Source organism: Pan troglodytes, chromosome 5 (assembly GCF_028858775.2).
Source record: "Pan troglodytes isolate AG18354 chromosome 5, NHGRI_mPanTro3-v2.0_pri, whole genome shotgun sequence".
In the NCBI taxonomy this organism is placed as follows: Eukaryota; Metazoa; Chordata; class Mammalia; order Primates; family Hominidae; genus Pan; species Pan troglodytes.
The window spans coordinates 95,192,367-95,212,677 of record NC_072403.2 but is presented as its reverse complement, the minus strand read 5'-3'; the positions used below and the strand labels follow the sequence as shown (position 1 = coordinate 95,212,677).

The 20,311-nt window shown below is 37.9% G+C and overlaps 2 protein-coding genes across 32 annotated transcripts in view; one reads left to right on the top strand and one right to left on the bottom strand.

Moving 5' to 3' along the window:
• Positions 1 to 20,311, top strand: part of PGM3 (phosphoglucomutase 3) — a 27,879-nt gene extending 7,568 nt beyond the window's left edge. For 4 of the 10 annotated variants that reach the window (XM_054685477.2, XM_054685479.2, XM_054685476.2 and 1 more), the window contains 10 exons: positions 2,800 to 2,933; positions 3,847 to 4,042; positions 5,852 to 6,009; positions 7,063 to 7,146; positions 9,761 to 9,859; positions 11,332 to 11,445; positions 13,748 to 13,870; positions 15,313 to 15,486; positions 16,468 to 16,549; positions 19,325 to 20,311. In XM_054685477.2, coding sequence (XP_054541452.1) covers positions 2,800 to 2,933; positions 3,847 to 4,042; positions 5,852 to 6,009; positions 7,063 to 7,146; positions 9,761 to 9,859; positions 11,332 to 11,445; positions 13,748 to 13,870; positions 15,313 to 15,486; positions 16,468 to 16,549; positions 19,325 to 19,404 — 1,244 coding nt within the window. In that variant the 3' untranslated portion in view covers positions 19,405 to 20,311. 10 annotated transcript variants of the gene reach the window in all.
• The window catches only part of DOP1A (DOP1 leucine zipper like protein A), a 101,157-nt gene continuing 98,165 nt past the window's right edge, over positions 17,320 to 20,311 (bottom strand). For all 22 annotated transcript variants that reach the window (XM_016955918.4, XM_054686087.2, XM_054686090.2 and 19 more), the window contains one exon: positions 17,320 to 17,928. In XM_016955918.4, the coding sequence (XP_016811407.2) occupies positions 17,623 to 17,928 (306 nt within the window). In that variant the 3' untranslated portion in view covers positions 17,320 to 17,622. The remainder of the gene's footprint in view (positions 17,929 to 20,311) is intronic.

Below are 20,311 nucleotides of genomic sequence, written 5' to 3'. Positions count from 1 at the left end.
TTTACTTATTTATTTATTTATTGTTTGAGATGGAGTCTCACTTTGTCGCCAGGCTGGAGTGCAGAGGCTCGATCTTGGCTCACTGCAACTTCTGACTCCCTGGTTCAAGCGATTCTCCTGCCTCAGCCTCCCGAGTAGCTGGGATTACAGGCACATGCCACCACACCTGGATAATTTTTGTATTAGTAGAGATGGGGTTTCATCATGTTGGCCAGACTGGTCTCAATCTCCTGACCTCGTGATCCGCCTGCCTCGGCCTCCCAAAGTGCTGGGATTACAGGCATGAGCCACTGCGCCTGGCCTCATTCATTTGTTAATTCATCAAACATGTTTTACTACCTGCTGTGTACATCCCTCTAGTAGTCTATTTCTGTTTCACTGTGTATCACAACCCATAGTAAGAAACCCATTATGTGTCATGACATGTCAATGTGTGCTTGTGTGTATAACTGAAATAATAGTTTCAATAAACAATGCTCATCCATCCTACATGACATGCAATCATCTGTTTAAAATGCACAAATGCTGGTTGTGTCTCACTAAGTAAATTCCATGGCCCATTGGCAGGCTGTGGCCTGCAGTTTGTAAAGCATTGGTCTGAGTGGTGTCTTCCCTTAGGTGGCCTGCTTCTGTCTCATGTTCACCCTGCCCCAAACTGTGTTCTTTCTGTCATCCCCAGAATGGTTTTCTTTTTTAGCATTTTCATTCTATCGCTAGAACCATCACTCTTCTAGTGTTTTAGTCTAGAAAAAGTTGAGAGTAATTTTTTTAACCTTTCCTTCATTTCTCTCTTCAGCTTAGTGTATTTCAGTAAATGAAAAAAGGTTAATGTAGCTGCAACATAGGGAGAACAGGGGCTAGGAGCAGAGAGTAGGGAGGTAAGGTGGGACTAATTCATACAAATCTTGGAGGTCATGGCAAGAACGTGGGCTCTATTCCAGATGCAATGGGACTCCATTGAAGGATTTTATGCAAGAGAGTGATATGATCACATTTTCATTTAAGCCAGTCCCTCTGTTTGTCACAGAGAGAAGGGAAAGGAAAGTTGTAAGAAAGGGAAACAGACCAGCTAGGCTGCTCTTGAAAAATTGGTATTGCATTCAAAGGATTTTGTAATATGTGGGGAGAACAGAACTGTGAAGAACACATTCCAGGTTTCTGAGTTGATGAGTTGGATAGATAATGCTTTTCACTGGGTATATATACTAGTCATTTAGTAAATGTTTATTTGGTAATTTTGATATTGGTCACAAAATTATTTTGTTTCTTCCTTTAGCATGTCTTTTAGAATAATGGGTTCCTCTAGTAAACACTTCCATTAAACTAATCTAAGCTCTTATTTGTATTTTTTGAGATTCTCCATCTCCTCCCATCTCATCATTATACCAGAGCTAAGGTTGCCTTCATAAGGTACCATTTCTGTTAAATAACTTCAGGGCTCAAGAATTTAAAGTGACTCCTTTTTGCCTGCAGTCAAATTCTTGTGTTTGAGGTTCAGGTCCAACTGACAGGTGTAGTCACTGAGTATTTACTTATTGGTTACTGGTCCATCTTTGCTATCCATTTTTCTTTGTTTTTTGCTCATGGTGCTTTTCTTATATGTTAGCTATGTTTAACTGTAAGCTGGTTTTCTTTCTTTTTGTTTTTGAAAATTATGGGACGTTTTTGAGGTTTACAATGAAAGTATAGTCCTTTGGTAAAGTTTAGTCTTTGGCTTCTGCTGGGTACCTGGGGCACTGGCTGGGTTCACTTTAAATTGATTCATGACAGGCCGGGCGTGGTGGCTCATGCCTGTAATCCCAGCATTTTGGGAGTATGAGGTGGGTGGATCATTTGAGGTCAGGAGTTTGAGACCAGTCTGGCCAACATGATGAAACCCTGTCTCTACTAAAAATACAAAAATTAGCCGGGCGTGGTGGTGGGCGCCTATAATCTCAGCTACTTGGCAGGAGAATCACTTGAGGCTGGGAGGTAGAGGTTGTAGTGAGCTGAGATTGCGCCATTGCACTCCAGCCTGAGCGATACGGTGAAACTCCGTCTCAAAAAAAAAAAATTCATGACAAAGTTCCTTTGGACTCCTGTGGTTATGTTTGGGCAGGAAGTCCATGCAAGGGCCTGTGCTTGGTAACAGCTCTTCAAGAATGGGTTTTCCCGTCTTCCCTGCACAGTGTTAAGATAACTGTCCTGGGAATGGTGACATGGGGTGATTAATTTCTGACTCATCCTCGGACTGAAGATATAGTTCTTTGGGATTTCAACTTCATGAGAGTCTGGTCTTCTACTGGGTCCTGCATCTTAGATCAGCATGGGCTTTTTTTGCTCTGAAAACTGTAGCTCAATTTCTAGTTTAGAGGAATAACTTCAGAACAAAACTGGCTTCCGAACTAGCTTAGATCTTGGAGTTCTTGCCTTCGGGTATGTTTTGGCCTGATAATTCTGTCACTTTTCAGCACTGTAGTTCTTTTTAAAAGGAGGTTTCTGTCTTTTATCTAGCATGTTGGTTGTTTCCAGGAGGATGATTCATCTGAATTATGTAGTTTGCAATGTTACTGGAAACAGAACTCAATTATTGTCTGTATTGCTTTATATTTACATTGTTACCTGTTTATATGTAATGATTGGTTTTTTGGCTTCTTATAGTCATTTATATTTCTTTTTAAGATCATTTTTATGTTTTCTAAGATGTCTGAGATGACACAAAAGGATTTGTCACCCTGAAATTCCCACGCATGAATGCATTTAAACTTTTTTCTCTTTGTTAAGAAATGCGGTGAATTGCTTTTTGTATTTCTATGACAGATTATGGCTTGTTAACAACACCCCAGCTGCACTACATGGTGTATTGTCGAAACACGGGTGGCCGATATGGAAAGGCAACTATAGAAGGTTACTACCAGAAACTCTCTAAGGCTTTTGTGGAACTCACCAAACAGGTGAAAAGTTTATTGAACATGGTTAAAGTTAAACAAATGAATAAAGTAACATGGTCTACTGAACAAATTATCTTGTTTGTCATGCCTCCTCTTTCCTTTTCCAAAGATGCTGTATATCTCCTTTTTTGTTTTTCTCTAGGGCTACACAAGGTTCTAGTCTATGTATCCTGCTAACTTACATTGGCGTTTACTTGGCAAATTACGTAGTACATTCTGAGATACTTTGGGGAAGCAAACATGGTGGGGGTCTTGACGATGGTATCATAAGTATTCATTCAGATGAATTTGATCTTAGTTAATGTAGGTGCTGTTGGCTTAATACCTGAGGCATCTACTATTGAGATTTTCTTCTAGGTATATTGGCTTGTTAAATGTAGAGAGATTTGAGAAGTATAATTCATTTGATCAACAAATATTGACTGTATGTCCTTACCAGGCACAATTAACTAAAAGCCCTTGCTCTCATAGAACTTATAATTTGGGGTGAGGATAGCTGGGAGAGGAGACAATTAGAAAAAAAACAAATCTGCCTGATGATGATGTCACATACTATAAAAAGAATGACATGTCATTACTGCCCATTTGTCTGTGTGCTTATTCTTGCATTTGAATGGCTGCCTTGTAATATTACTTTTAAGAGACCCTGTTAATTGAGACTAAATTCTAATAAAGCTCTATGCTATAAGTTGTTCAATCAGCAAAACTATTCTGTTGTTCCAGGTGTTTTTAAATTTTACTTTAGTGTTTTATAATTTTAAAAATTGAAAAACGAACACAATTATAATTGATAAAATTTAAAAATTAAAATGAGTTAACTGAATATTTACATATGCACATATGTATATATGCTTTATATTTCACATTTATTTTTATAACTTGAAATTTTTCTTCCATGTGTCTTTTTCCTTTGTAGGCTTCCTGCAGTGGAGATGAATACAGATCACTTAAGGTTGACTGTGCAAATGGCATAGGGGCCCTGAAGCTAAGGGAAATGGAACACTACTTCTCACAGGGCCTGTCAGTTCAGCTGTTTAATGATGGGTCCAAGGGCAAACTCAATCATTTATGTGGAGCTGACTTTGTGAAAAGTCATCAGAAACCTCCACAGGGTATGTCGTACTAGCACTGTAAAAATTTGTTTTTAATGGTCTTTGAAGCCAATCTCACTTATAAACTAAGGTGGTAAAGTGAGTTAAGAATCTTGCAGCTATTCCTGGCTCTGCCACATTTAGACATTGAGAAGTCTTCCCACTCTCAGAGCCATTGAAACATGGTCTGCTCTCTCTGCCTGTAAATCACACCATTCCTCATAGTCTACAGGAAATCAGGTGGGGAAAGCAAAGTCAGGAAATGGCATTCTAGAGCAGTGGTTCTCAAACTGGCATGTGTCAGAATCACTTTAAGGGCTTGTTAGCACACAGATTCCTGGGCTCCACTTCTGAGTTTCTGGAGGTCTGGCATAGGATTTGCATATGATAGAAATTTGCATTTCTATCAAGTTTGCAGGCTTTGTTCACAGTGCTTGTCTGGGGATCCCTTTTTGAGAATCACAGATCTAGAGGGGAGCATAGTAAGTATTATTAAATACCTTATCTGAATTAAATACACTATGGAAAGCAAATGTAACTCTGCTTATACAGTTGTTAGCAATCAGTGTTTACCACTCAGTGCAGAATAGGAGGAAGACTTTTCTTCAGATTTTAGTTGTAGTAAGAGGTGTTCTGAATTTATCTGCATTATAGACCCTAAATTATTTGCTTAGGCCAAACCTGACTTGCAGATATGTTTTGTTTGACTGGCTGCATTTGTGTGTTTGTCTGTGTGCCACTGTTTAAAAATTCCGTGACTTCTCTTATATATTGGAATCTCTAGCATCTCTTTACCAAAATCAGAAAATGTTCACACATGGCATTAGTCCACTGCAGTCAGATAGATGCTGCTCCCCTAAAATAGGACATGCATTCTGGAACTCTACAGACTTCATCCAGTTGCCTCATTCATTCATGTTATTATGCCTTACTTAGTAAGCATTTAAAATGTCAGTGTAGTCAACCAATTTGAGCTCCTTTTCATTGAATTGCTTGTTTTGACATTTACTTGACAGTTCAGTTCTGCCACTTATTTATCCATTTCTTAAATACTGAGCTCTTACTCTCTATGCTCTAGGCTTTGGGACTACAGTATGAACAAAACCATAGTCCTTGCTTTCTTTGGGACTATAGTATGAACAAAACCATAGTCCTTGCTTTCCTGAAGCTTGCATCATGTCCTTTCATCAATCTTATGATCCCATTCCTGACAAAAGCCTTTTACTTCTTAGTTGTCTCATGTTGAATTTGTCACTCTGCTGCTGTCATGGCTAAGGAATAGCCAAATTTTCTAATAAATTTGATGTGACAATTGCTGAGATTTCAGCAACTTTATGTAAATTTCACAGGCCAGTTATCTCTCAAAGTTATAACTCTTTGCTCTTAATTACCAGTGTTTCTTTTTATTGGTGGTATGAACAAATAAAAATCATTTCTGTTAGAATTAAAGCACATACATCATCTAGTGCTGATTATTTTTTCTATGTAAAGGAGATCACGGTCCTAGGTAAATTACATTCAGAAATACATGTAGCTTTCAAAAAACCTTTATGGGACACCTGTCTAGCCAAACCAACCTGCTTATAAAGTGGAATTTTATGGTAGTATTATAGCAAATATCAGCATAGATTTTGAATGCTCCTTTTTTCACTTTGCAGTGAAAGAATTTGACCTGTAAAAACCACTAATAAACTATGTACTATTTAAAGATTATACACTATTTAAGATTAAGACATTGATTTTTAGGTGGATAATTTTAAGAGAAAATTCTAAAACTCTTTATAATAAATTCTTAGACTGAAATGCATGTTAAATTATCCTGTGTGCTAGGAATGGAAATTAAGTCCAATGAAAGATGCTGTTCTTTTGATGGAGATGCAGACAGAATTGTTTATTACTACCATGATGCAGATGGCCACTTTCATCTCATAGATGGAGACAAGATAGCAACGTTAATTAGCAGTTTCCTTAAAGAGCTCCTGGTGGAGGTATGGTGGGGGGATTGGCTACCCTCTAAAACAAGACTTAGTAGTGAAATAGTTCCATATTTTACAATCATTTGTCAGAAGGGCACAATTTATGACAAATTCTTTACATTAGTGGGCAGAAAATTAAAAAAAGAGCAGTGGTAATACCCAGTCATTTGAACATTTGAGGCATTGGTTTTGGAACCTGAAGGTACTCTTTTCCTCCTTATACTGGCTGAGTTTTGTGATTTGAAGCTTTAGGAAGTTTTGCTTCCATCATAATTGAAACTTTGATGACAGTTCTGTGGTCACTCCATAAAAGCCCTAAATTCTAATAGGAAATCTCATCATCTGATATATTAACTGATTATGATAAGCTTAGTAATGTGAGATTTGTTTCATTTTGCTATTTTAGAAATAAATCTCAGGCTCGCTTTAAGTACACAATGTAATTGGAAATTATTATAATCTGGAAACAGCATACTTTAAGAATTCAATAGATACTTTTTTTTTTTTTTTTTGAGACAGTGTTGCTCTGTTGCCCAGGCTGGAGTGCAGGGGCATGATCTCGGCTCATTGCAACCTCTGCCTCCCTGGGCTCAAGCAATTCTTCTGCCTCAGCCTCCCAAGTAGCTGGGATTACAGATGCATGCCACCACACCTGGCTAATTTTTGTATTTTTAGTAGACATGGGGTTTCACCATGTTGGCCAGGCTGGTCTCGAACTTTTGACCTCAGGTGATCCACCCACCTTGGCCTCCCAGAGTGCTGGGATTATAGGCGTGAGCCACCGTGCCTGGCCAGATACTTTTATTTAAAAAATTAAAGAGGTGAAGATCAGGAGATACAGGCTTCTTAAAAGAGGAATTCTCATAGAATTGTTTTAAATAGTGTTCAAATGTATTTTAGGCTTTTTTCCTGGCATACATGTAAATTTTCAGTCAGACATTTATGGCATAAACTAAGGCACAACTGAACTGGCTGATAATTTTGGTAGCCTTTAGAACTCTCATTATATTTGTTTTTGTAGACCATACTTTTGATGGCAAGTTAAGTATCATTGTTTTTGTCTAGATTGGAGAAAGTTTGAATATTGGTGTTGTACAAACTGCATATGCAAATGGAAGTTCAACACGGTATCTTGAAGAAGTTATGAAGGTATTGAACCATTTTTGTTTTCTGGTAGTTTCTTAATTAAGATCATGTTTCTGTGAGAAAGATACTGCCCTCATAAAAGTGATTATGTTGTAGTGCATGAAGCTGAGCTGCTGTTCATGTAAAGGTAAAGAGATAAATAAGAAAAAATTTAGTTGTCCTTGATGAATAAAGGAAAACTTCTTTCCTTCCTTTTCTTGGAGTTTTCCTTTAGAAAACTTGGAATTCTTTCTCTGTGCCTTTGTAATGAATGTAAGTCTTTCTAAAGGCCTAATAAGCCAGTTTTATAGCTCAGGAATACTTTTCTTTAAGAGCCTAGAGTCACCAATTTCAAATATAAACATCAAGGAAGATAGCTCACCTATCTCCCAGTCTCAGGAGAGTTTAACTTAGGTGTTTGCGTCCAATTTGTAACTATCTACCTGTCACAGAGGTATGAAAAGTTTTATTACTCCTTTAGAGAAGGGCAGTTAACACAGGTGGCCATCCCTATTACCAAGTAAGTTGAGGATAAACCATGTGTGTGACAAATGGTGTTGTCAAGTTTTCCTATTTGAGGACTAGTGTTAAAGAAAAAATAATTCATGACACTTGTTAAAATGGTAAGGCAGACTTGATTCAGGACTGTTGTGATAGGTACAGGGACTAATGTGATGGAGTTTTGCAGTGGTAGGAGAAAGATTGGGCTCAACTCCAAATATAGTAAGGAAAAGTAGGGCTTTATAGCCAAGGAGCAGGGTGTGTGGGGGGTGGGGGGTGGTCAGTGGATGAAAAATTACTGAGAGGAAACATGAGGGTAAGTGGGTGGTATTTTGGCTAAACTGATCTAACAGGACTTTTGCTGAAGGTAGGCCAGGGCGGTCACATATTACCTGGGGGATGGTGGAGAATGAGAACTCAGATCAGATGTCAAGAGTGGTCATGTATCAGGATGAGGGATTCTCGCTAAGCTCACTTAGCATGACTCTTATTAAAATCGGGCTATTGGAAGACATGCCTAAGGACAAGGCCTAGTCAGGCCCACCTAAACCTGACTAAAGTTTGGTCAAGGAGAGAATTTTTGTCATTAGCCATCTTTTGTCTTAGCAAATTGTATTGGAATGTGTCCGCTTGGCTATATTAAAGGGTGAGCGTTTATCTTTGCTATCTCTTAGCAAATTAGCCTGTGATTGAACATCAGTTTGGCTTAATACTTATTCAGTAATAAAACTGTTTCTTACCCTTCTTTTTTTTTTGGAGAGGTTTTCTGGGGTGGTGGGAGATTCTGTTTCTAATTATTTCCCCGGTGTCCACCAGATGACCACCCTTGGCACCACACTACTTGCTCGGAGAGTTACCAGGGTTCATGGACAAAACTGGAAGCCTGTTTGCCTATACTTTCTCATTATCGAGAAGTTTTCCAGCTTTTTTGTACCTCATTTTGTACCTCGTTCTGGCATTTATACTAGTTTTAGTTACCTTTCCATTCTCTAGAAAGCAGGAATTATAAAGTCAGATTCCTGCAGGATTTGGACAGGTAAAGTGAATGAGGGCAGCAGGGGGCTAAAAACAGGTCAGTATGTGCCAGCTGATGTCAACTGTCGTCACACTCTTCAAGAGAAGCAGGAAATCTGAATTTTCATGTGATTTTCCTATTTGTTTAAAAAGAAACAGTGGCTGGGCAAAACGAAATATATCTTGAGGCTGCTAGTTTATGACCTGATTTTAATATATGGTTATAATAAGCTCATTCAAGGGATTCCATCTGGGGCCCATTTGCCTGCCTTTCACAGGGATTGGGTTATTTCACAGTGCTTGGGTTATTGTTTTAGGATTTTCATTTTCTGTCTTAAAAATTTATTACAGATAAAATAACCTAGTTTAAGAAACTGTTACTTCTCAACTCACTGTCTTCCAGATGAAATATTTTTAGCCCTTGCCATTCCTGAGGTCTCCTACATCCAATCTAATGCTGATCTTTCTTTTGCAGTTTTTCTACTATCAATCTTTCCTTAACCATTCTTAAAGCTCTCTCAGATCCATCCATCCATGACTTTCCCTATTCACTATTGCTGATCCAGCCACTATTTCTTACTGGGATTAGTCCTAGAAGCCTCCTCATTCCATTTCTTAACCTTCTAATTGAACTTGCTATTTGCAAACAAAGTTTTATTGGAATAGAGCTATGTTGATTTGTTTATGTATGGTCTGTGGCTGCTTTTGCACTGTAATGGCAGAGTAATTGTGACAGAGACCATATGGCCTGCAAAGCCTAAAATATTTACTGTCTGGCCTGTTACAGAAAAAGCTTGCAATTCTGCTCTAAGCTATTCTCCACACTGTAGCTAAACAGCTTTCTAAAACAGTTAGGTCGTGTCACGCCCCCACTTGTAATCTTTAGTGTCTTATAAGGAGACCCTCATCTCTCTCACCGTGCTTTACCCTTGGCTGCGTGCTTCCAGAGTGTGTTCATGCTTCCATTGTATACATACCATTTTGTATTTTAATGCTTAATCGTCTTCCTCACTGGACTCGGCCCCAGTATTTTGTTCCCCTTTGTATCTCTGGGATACTAGGTATGCAAGAAACATTTGACATCTGAGTAATTGCTGTATTTCTTTAAATGCATGTGTTATAGGTACCTGTCTATTGCACTAAGACTGGTGTAAAACATTTGCACCACAAGGCTCAAGAGTTTGACATTGGAGTTTATTTTGAAGCAAATGGGCATGGCACTGTAAGTTCTCTTAATTATAGTTGGCCTTAGCTGGCACTTTTCTTTATGATGAGACTTCTATATCTGGGAGGTAATAATAGGTAATATTGTACTTTGTTGAAATAATTGGATGTGACAAAAAGATCCTTTGGTTATCTTATATATTGATGTATTATGAAACTGTGATTCTCTTTTACATGGTAATGATTCTTCTTTGAATGTGAAGAGAGATACTAAGGTGTTTTGAATAGTTTTTTAAAATTTACAGTTCTTAATTTTTTTATAAGTATGTTGTCTATGCATTTTCCGGCTGGCCATAGGAGAGGAAAAGAAAAATTCAGTCGCTATGGTGAATTGCAAAGTGTTGGAAAGTTGATAATTAATAAGAAATGAAAATGAATTTAAGGTAACTAGTGATAGGCATAAAATGTTTCAATTTACATTTTACATAAAATTACATTTTAAAGTGTATAATTTAGTTTTTTGTAGATTCATAATGTTCAGAATATTTTTAAAATGTTTTTATACTCACCTCATTTAATGAATACACTTGAGGTGGCTATCAGGACATTTGAATCTAAGCCAAATAATTTTCCTCATTAATTTAAAATTGGCTTTTGGAGGGCATAAATATAAAAAGGGGAAAAATAAGTTCCTACAAAATGCAATTAAGATATAACTTTAGTGATCGAATGGAGAAGTTGGTAAATTATTTTCTAAAGGGTAGACAGTAAATATTTTTGGATTTTCAGGCCATAAGGTCTCTTACAGTTGTTCAACTCTACTGATCTAGCTTAAATGAATCTGTGTGGTTGTGTTCCAGTAAAACTTTACAAAAACAGGTGACTAGCCTGTGCCTTATTTTATCAAGAAAAATGTATTTCATCAAGTAGTTGAGCATAGTATGCTAATCTTGCTCAGTATTAGGCCTCTAGAAGGCAGTAAAAAAGATGGGTATTTCCAAATGAGATAAGACTCTTGAGGAGCATGATGAATTATATATTGTAATGACTATCCATGACATTATTTGCCATATTTTGATGAATACTATGAACTCTTAATATTGCCTAGCTCATCCCCTTAAGTTTTAGAATAAAACTGTACTAGCTGCAATGAATTATATCCTTCAAAGTAAAAAGGATACAGACAGGCTCTAAGTAACCTGGTTGCACAGAAATGATTCAGCTGGTTAAAGGGAAAACATGAACTTACTGTGTGTGTTCGCCTCTTGTCAAGGTGGTGTTTTCTTTGTAATCAGATGTTTAAATTTTTATAACCAGTTATATAATCCACAAATAAAATTTTTCCCCTAGTACTATCCTCTGGGTTTTAATGTGATCTTACATTAATTTCATACATTTTAAGGCTGCCACTATTTTTCCCCTGTTTCTCCAGATTGACTAGGAGGGAAAAGTGGGTTAGCTAGAATAATAGTACTTATGACTAGGTTTTGGATAGTGTTTTGAGACTGATTTTATATTCTTTTGCTGCAGGCACTGTTTAGTACAGCTGTTGAAATGAAGATAAAACAATCAGCAGAACAACTGGAAGATAAGAAAAGAAAAGCTGCTAAGATGCTTGAAAACATTATTGACTTGTTTAACCAGGTCAGAACTGATGGGGCAGTGGACTCTTGGTTACCTTTACATTATTCAGAAGATGGACAGAACAGAGTGTGGGTGCATACAAAATTAAAGTGGAGACGTCCTTGCCTGGTGGTTTCCTTCTAATAGTGGTATATTCAGTTGAGATTTATAATGAAATGGAATGACAGAACATTTTTTAATATGCTTCCCTTCCCCTACCTCTTATGATGGAAATTTTCAAGTATATTGGGTAGCTTCTACCTAGGATCACAGATTCAGCTACTCAGTGTATACATATATATTATTTTTTTTTTAACCAAACCTCGATGAAATTAAGTAAAAATAACTGGTTGTCAGGCCGGGCACGGTGGGGCTCATGCCTGTAATCCCAGCCCTTTGGGAGGCCAAGGAGGGCGGATCACGAGGTCAGGAGATCGAGACCATCCTGGCTAACAGGGTGAAACCTCGTCTCTACTAAAAATACAAAAAGTTAGCCGGGCATGGTGGCGGGCACCTGCAGTCCCAGCTACTCGGGAGGCTGAGGCAGGAGCATGGTGTGAACCTGGGAGGCAGAGCTTGCAGTGAGCCAAGATCATGCCACTGCACTCCAGCCTGGGTGACAGAGCGAGACTCTGTCTCAAAAACAAACACAAATAACTGGTTGTCTCATTGACAAAGGACATACATGTGGGTTAGTTGGGGTTGGAGTGTCGTTTGGCTATGGAAAAGCAGTACTCAGGGTAGAGGAAAGTGATTCAATTATTTGAGTGTCTTGCACACACTGGACACTTTATATACCTTGCTGTGTAATCCTTACAGTAACACAGGGAGAGGTGTTACTGTAATTTCCATTTTATAAGTGAAGAAACAGAGATTTATCTTCAGTTATATCTTATACCAAAGCTCATATTTCTCCATTTTACCTTGATGCTTTCTATCATTGTGGGGTAATATCTCAAAAGGGATCTAATTATAAAGAAAAATGAGTGATGGAATGTTAGGCTGAGCCTTAGAGTTATCCAGTCTAATTTCATTTTATAGATAAGGAGTACTAAAGGCAAGTTTCTCAAGAGCTAGTTTCAGTATTCTTTGTTATACCTTTCATTGTGTTCCACAGAGATCTTCACCTCATTGTTCGTATTTTATCCATCCACAAAAACACTTCATTTAATCATGCTGCATGTGAGAAAGCACATGATATAGGCTGAGTATCCCTTATCCAAAATGTGTGGGACTAGAAGTGTTTTGGGTTCCAGATTCACTGGATTTTGGGATATTTGCATATATATAATGTGACATCTTGGGTATGGCACTCAAGTCGAAAACACTAAATTCTTTTGTTTCTTGTATGTTACATAAGATTAAAGGTGGTTTTATAGAATACTGTAAATTTAGTGCATGAAACAAAGTTTGTGTCTACTGAACCATCAGAAAGCAAAGGTGTCACTCTCTCAGCCACCCGTTGGACAATCTGTGGTTCTCTGGCATCACCATCATTCCTAACTCTGAATTTATATGCTATCAATAAGCAATCAATCATTTTTTTACACTTATTCACACACAAGTATTATTTTAATAGTAAAAAATATGATACATAGCTGGCATGCATGGAAACGATGTATCACAGCTGAAGGAGGCTGAGAGGGTCTTTTTCCCTTGGGGATGCTGAATGACCTGTGGGCCTGCCTTTAGTGGGTTTTTTGGTTGTTGTTGTTTTGTTTTGAGATGGAGTCTCGCTCTGTTGCCCAGGCTGGAGTGCAGTGGCGTAATCTTGGCTCACTGCAACCTCTGCCTCCCGGGCTCAAGCAATTCTCCTGCCTCAGTCTCCCGAGTAGATGGGGTTACAGGCGCCCACTACCACACCTAGCTAATTTTTGTATTTTTAGTAGAGATGGCATTTTACCATGTTGGCCAGGCTGGTTTCAAATTCCTGACAGTGAGGTCAGGAGTGCATTTGTTTTTTATTAAGAGACAAGGTCTTGCTATGTTGTCCAGGCTGGAGTGCATTGGCTGTTCACAGGCATTATCACAGCACACTGCAGCCTCAAACTCCTAGCTTCAAGTAATCATCCCATCTCAGCCTCTCCTGAGTAGCTGGGACTGTAGGTGTATGCCACCACACCTGGCAGTTGTATACCCGCATTTTGACCTGTCACAGGAGGCCAGGTGTGGAATTTTTCACTTGTGATTATTTTGGCACTCTCAGCATGTTTCAGATTCCGGTTGTTCAACCTGTACTGTGATTGGTTTTCTAAGAAAAAACATCCATTTCCAAGATTTGCTTGTGTTAAGTGGTTTCTTCCATTTGTTTCCCCATTTGCAGGCAGCTGGTGATGCTATTTCTGACATGCTGGTGATTGAGGCAATCTTGGCTCTGAAGGGCTTGACTGTACAACAGTGGGATGCTCTCTATACAGATCTTCCAAACAGACAACTTAAAGTTCAGGTGTGAGAGAAACTTTAAAATAACTTTTCTGAATATTAGCTAAGTAAAACCTGTTATCCCAATTCTCACTATATTTCACTGACAAATGTTTCCTATTTCATTCTGTACATACACACATGATACATAGAAAATAAGGCCTTATGGGCCAAGCGCAGTAGCTCGTGGCTCATGCCTGTAATCCCAGCACTTTGGGAGGCCAAAGCGGGCAGATCATGAGGTCAAGGGATTGAGACCAGCCTGGCCAACATGGTAAAACCCTATCTCTACTAAAAATACAAAAATTAGCTGGGCGTGGTGGCACACACCTGTAGTCCCAGCTACTTGGGAGGCTGAGGCAGGAGAATCACTTGAACCTAGGAGGCAGAGGTTGCAGTGAGCCGAGATCATGCCATTGCACTCTGGCCTGGCGACAGAGCGAGACTCCATCTCAAAACAAAAAAAGAAGGCCTTATGATACCTAATTGTATTCTCTTACAGCTGAAAAAAAAATTATAGAATAACTAAGTTCATTTACTTAACATTCTATTGTCTGTGAAGTATTTGGTTTCCAACTTTATTATATAATAAATAATATGAATGACTGCATCACTTTTTTAAAGAGATTTTATTATGGAAAATTAAAAATAGATATAAATGTAGAGAAACAACATAATGAACTTTTGTGTACCCAGCTTCAACAGATTTCAATTATTGCCCTATACATTCTTCATACCCCCTCCCAATACTCTTTTGTATATTTTATTTAGAGACGAGATCTCACTATGTTGCCCAGGCTGGTCTTGAACTCCTGAGCTCAGGTGATCCTTCTCCCTTGGCCTCCCAAAGTGCTAGGATTACAGGTGTGAGCTACTGCACCTGGCCCCAACATTATTTTGAAGCAAAACTCAGATCCCCTGTCATTTCAAGTGAAAGTACTTACTCTGCATTATGTTTAGTTCACAGAGTACTTCCTGAGGGAGAGAATTCAGATAAATTGCTAATTGATTTCTGTACATGTTTATGCCAGTTTACACATTCACCAACAGAATTTGTGAAAGACAATTGGAGGTACTAAAGCCACAGTTCACAGAAATGGCTGATTGTTCAGATTATTTTTGGCATATTTAAGAAATTCTTATTGGTCTTCTTATATAATGGGCTACCACTTATCCTGTTTTTGTGTGTGATATGGGACTTAAAGTCATATCGTATTTACTGGCCATTATCTTAGTGGTAACTCTAAGCATTTGTGGAAATATTTTTTGCCAAAGGTAATTCTTTATAGACTGAAGAAAAAGAGAAAAGTTGCACAAATGTTGAAATTAATTACCCTGACCTTGGAGAAAGAAGTTTTAATGTAATTTTATATTTAGTCTGGCACTTTTCGTAGAATGTATGTTTAACAGGTTAAGCTTCTGAAAGGAAGTGTAATAGAGTAACAAATATGAAATGCTTGCACTTAGGTTGCAGACAGGAGAGTTATTAGCACTACCAATGCTGAAAGACAAGCAGTTACACCCCCAGGATTACAGGAGGCAATCAATGACCTGGTGAAGAAGTACAAGCTTTCTCGAGCTTTTGTCCGGCCCTCTGGTACAGAAGATGTCGTCCGAGTATATGCAGAAGCAGACTCACAAGTAAGCTGGGATAGTTCTATTGAAAAAGAGCCTAATATTAGGTGATGGGGAGGCAAACTATTTTAATGGTTTTTAGAATCTCACTATGATGATTAAGGCTTTATTTTGTTGAGCCTTTTAGGTTCACATTAAGACTACAAGATTATTTTCACCAGCAGTAATTATACAATTTAACAAAATTAAACCCACTTAGTTTATTTCCCCAAATATTTTTGACTTATTCTAGACTTCCTGAAAGTGTCATATTTTTAACCATGGCAGGAATAACTAATAAATACTTAGTTTATGCACTATAAGGTAGATGATCCTTTTCTCTTCTTTTAAAAATATACTCTTGTGACATGAAAACAACCAGCTTTGTAGTTCATTTCTAAGTCAACTGATAGCATTCTGGACTCTTGATTTGTTTTTCAAAATATTTCCTTTAAATGACAGCCTTACTCTGTGCCTGTTTCCCTGACAGGGGTCAAGACTTGTGGTCTGGATTTTTATTATTTGGCCTCTTCACATACTCCTTAAAGTGTGTGCAAAGCCAGGGCAAAGTACAGTGAGTGCGCTGAATAGGGAATCAGGAGGAGACATTTGGCAGCTTTCCTGCAGAAGCTTAAGCCATCTCAGAGTCTAATGAATATCCATGATGGATGAGGAGATGGCAACAGAGGCAGTAGTACTTACTTACTGTTAGGCCAATTGTGGATTAAAGTTTTATTGAATTTTTTCTGTTGTGGAATGATAGCTATTTTTATAATCTGAATTGATTAAAAACTTACCTTATTTAGAAGAATTTGGTCTGTTTTCCATTTATTTAAGGGCTTTGGAATTTGTTACTGAAAGATGAAAAAAGGTTTTCATTAGAATTTGTTAGTGAAACAAAATCAAGAATCACCCCTCTCTTCCCCAGAGTTCCAAGTAACATGGTCTTGCCCATGTTAGACGCATGCTATGTCTTTCTCATCTAATCTCTTTTAATGTAATTTGCAGGAAAGTGCAGATCACCTTGCACATGAAGTGAGCTTGGCAGTATTTCAGCTGGCTGGAGGAATTGGAGAAAGACCTCAACCAGGTTTCTGAAGATAATTTTCATATTCCTGAGAAACTGGACTTTTTACAAGTCTTTACAAAACTGTCAATAATAATGGCAGTACTAAGAGATTTATAATCATAATGTTTACAATGCAGCCTACTGGATTGTCTCTAGATCTGTTTTTCTTAAACACTAACAGAATAATTCTTTATAAATAGGTAAGCCTTACACTTGTTAAAGAAATTTACCTCTAATTTCAGTCTCACTAATGTAAAATACTGGGACTTAAGTATACAATTCAATCACTAACTGTACAGTTTTATGTGGGGAACAATTCATGCAGGCTACTGGAAAATTAAATCTTATTACCAACTCCTTGTGATATCTTTGCCATCACCATCACATGAGCAAGATGATGTTTTGCAGCATTCCCCATTGCTGATACAAATGGAGAGGGCAGAGAAGACTTTATACAACCAGTTTTTCCATTGCAGAGTCTTAAGAAAGATTATTAGATGACTTACCTATATGACTAATGCCATCAGGAACTCAGAGGTATGAATAGGGGGTTGTCCATCCCTCTTCCATACTGAGGTGGAGATGCTCATGCAATACTTTTAAGGATGCATGGTCCAGCCTTCAGTTATTCTTCACTGCTCTTGGTGAAGGTATGTGGGAGAAAAACTAATTATAATACGTTTCCCAGCCTCTGATGGAGAAGGAACACCACTCTGATACCAAAACATGGTTAATAAGGAAAAGAGAAAAATCCCCAACCAATCTTAATTGAACCAAGCCTGAAACCAATGGAAAAAAAAATGGGTAGTGTATATTTTGCAGGTTTAAGACAACTCAGGACAATAAAAACAATGGACTTTACATGTGTATATATATAGCTCTCTTAGGCACCATAATCAGTATGAGCCAACAATATTTAAACTTGATTCAGGCCACATTCAGACATTTGCTCTTATATACAAATATTTAAATTAAATACAACCTGAAATGTGTTCTGTTACATACAAAAAAGGAAAAACTATACAACGCAGAGCAGTGTGTGTGTTTTAAATAATTACATTTACATGTAAGCTAAATGGAACCAGCAGTGGTGCTCAAGTTTTTATCATCCCTTCCAGAAAATCTTTTTCTACCATCTCTTCTATTTTTTGCCTGGCTTTGCTGGAACATGGTTTGTGGTTCTCCAGTTTCATGTCCTTATTAGGGAAGGCATTTGAGTAGAGGATAGGACTCCCTGAGTGTCCTCCACATCGGCTTGTGACTTTGCTGTTGAAGACTTGACTGAGCACATTGAAGAACGGCAGCAGCTGCTCCATACTGCGCACGGTGCAGATGGTGAGCAGCAAGTGCCCTGGCTCCCAACCCAATGTTCTCCCTGAGTTGTCTTCCTCTGGATTTTTCTGCAGAAAACAAAAAGTGAACTGGTATTAATACAACAGACAATGTGGTATGTTAGAAAAATTAAAAATATATAAACTTTGCCAATTGGTCAAGAAATGAATACAAATGACATTAAGTTTCTAACTCCTGACCTGATCAAAACCCTTGGTGCTTCTGAGACCTTTTACTGCCATTTATTAGTTTTATATGGAGCAGTCTAACATTGTAGTAATAGTTCCCAACTAGAATGCGCAGATAAGCTTAGTTAACAGAAATAGCTTTGAACAGGAATAGAGTCAAACATAAAAGTTTTATGTTGTGCTTTGTATTTACTCAAAAAGCTCCCAGGTTTCTGAACCCTCACTACTGTAACCAAGGAATAGGTCACAAAATTACTACAGAAAAAAGGAACAAAGGGCTTTATACATTTCATAATATATCCCCTTTTATTATAATTAGTTAATTCCCTTTTATCTAAATGGCCTAAATTTGCCATGATGGTAGCAGTGTCCAAAGTGAATAATTACTGTCAGTACTGCATCACAGAGAAAGGAAGGGATCCCTTAGGAGAGACACTGCTGTCTCCTTCTGGGTTGTGCTAAACAACATAGGGAGGAAAGCTGGACCTGGAGTCAAAGGAATTGAGTTAGTGTGCTGGCTCTGCCATACTTACGGCACCCTTGGGCAAGATATACAAAGGTTCCTCACTTATAAAATGGGACAGTCTAAAACTACCTTTTAGTAGAGAAGTCAAATGAGAAGGTATGTGAAAACTCTGTCAACTAAATATAAAGACTAATAATTTGGGTATTAAGAGGCTAGTTTGAGAAGCCACCTGAATTACACAAACACAGCTACAGACATCATTCTGTCTAGAGAAAGATAAGAGAGAACAGGTTGGTTGAACTTAGGCAGAATCACAGATACAATTCCACACTAAAGAATGAAAATAAGCAATGAACTAGACAGAAGGAAGAAATCATGAAGACTTAGGAAGCAGAATTACAATCTGTCATATTAACAAATGGAGTTTGCCTTCTAAGATCAGATGTTGCTCAGAAACTTTCATTGTTTACCTAATAATTTAATATCACTAGTTTCCTAGTGGGTCAAGCAGATGCAAAATCCAGCTTATTTTCTTCTATGTGCTCTCAACCTTATTGCTTATTTTAAAGTAAAATCCTGAAAAAGGAAAATATTAGGTTGGTGCAAACGTAACTGCGGTTTTTGCATTGTTGAAATTTGCCGTTTTATATTGGAGTACATTCTTAAATAAATGTGGTTATGTTATACATCATTTTAAGCACATTTCTCACTTTTTTTTGCTAATGACTTATTGCTGTTTATATTTATTTTAGACTATGGAAATGATGTTAGACAAAAATCAAATTTAGCGATTTTCTGAGTTCAAAATAGGTTATAAAGCAGCAGAGACAACACACAACATCAGCAATGCATTTGGCCCAGGAACTGCTAATGAACATACAGTGCCGTGATGGCTCAAGAAGTTTTGCAAAGGAGACTAGAGCCTTGAAGATGAGGAGTGCAGTGGCCAGTCATCGGAAATTGATAATGACCAATTGAGAACATCATCGAAACTGATCCTCTTACAACTATAAGAGAGCTGCCCAAGAACTCAATGTTGACCATTTTATGGTCGTTCGGCATTTGAAGCAAATTGAAAAGTTGAAAAAGCTCAATAAATGGGTGCCTCATGAGCTGAGTGAAAAATAAAAAAAATCGTTGTTTTGAAGTGTCATTTTCTCTATTGTATGCAACAATAATGAATCATTTCTCTATCGGATTGTGATGTGTGCCAAAAGGTGGATTTTATGCGACAACTGGCGATGACCAGCTCAGTGGCTGGACTGAAAGAAGCTCCAAAGCACTTCCCAAAGCCAAACTTGCTCCAAAAAATGGTCATGGTCATTGTTTGGTGGTTTGCTGCCAGTCTGATCCACTACAGCTTTCTGAATCCAGGTGAAACCATTACATCTGATAAGTATGCTCAGTAAATCAATGAGATGCACCAAAAACTGCAATGCCTGCAGCCGGCATTGGCCACCAGAAAGGGCCCAATTCTTTTCACGACAACACTGGGCCGCACGTTGCACAACCAACGCTTCGAAAATTGAACTAATTGGGCTATGAAGTTTTGCCTCATCTGCCATATTCACCTGACCTCTTGCCAACAAACTACCACTTCTTTAGGCATCTCAGCAACGTTTTGCAGGGAAATTGCTTCCACAGCTAGCAGGACACAGAAAATGCTTTCCAAGAGTTCGTCAAATTTGGAAGCATGGATTTTTATGCTACAGGAGTAAACAAACTTATTTCTCATTGGCAAAAATGTGTTGATTGTAATGGTTCCTATTTTAATTAATAAAGATTTGTGTGAACCTA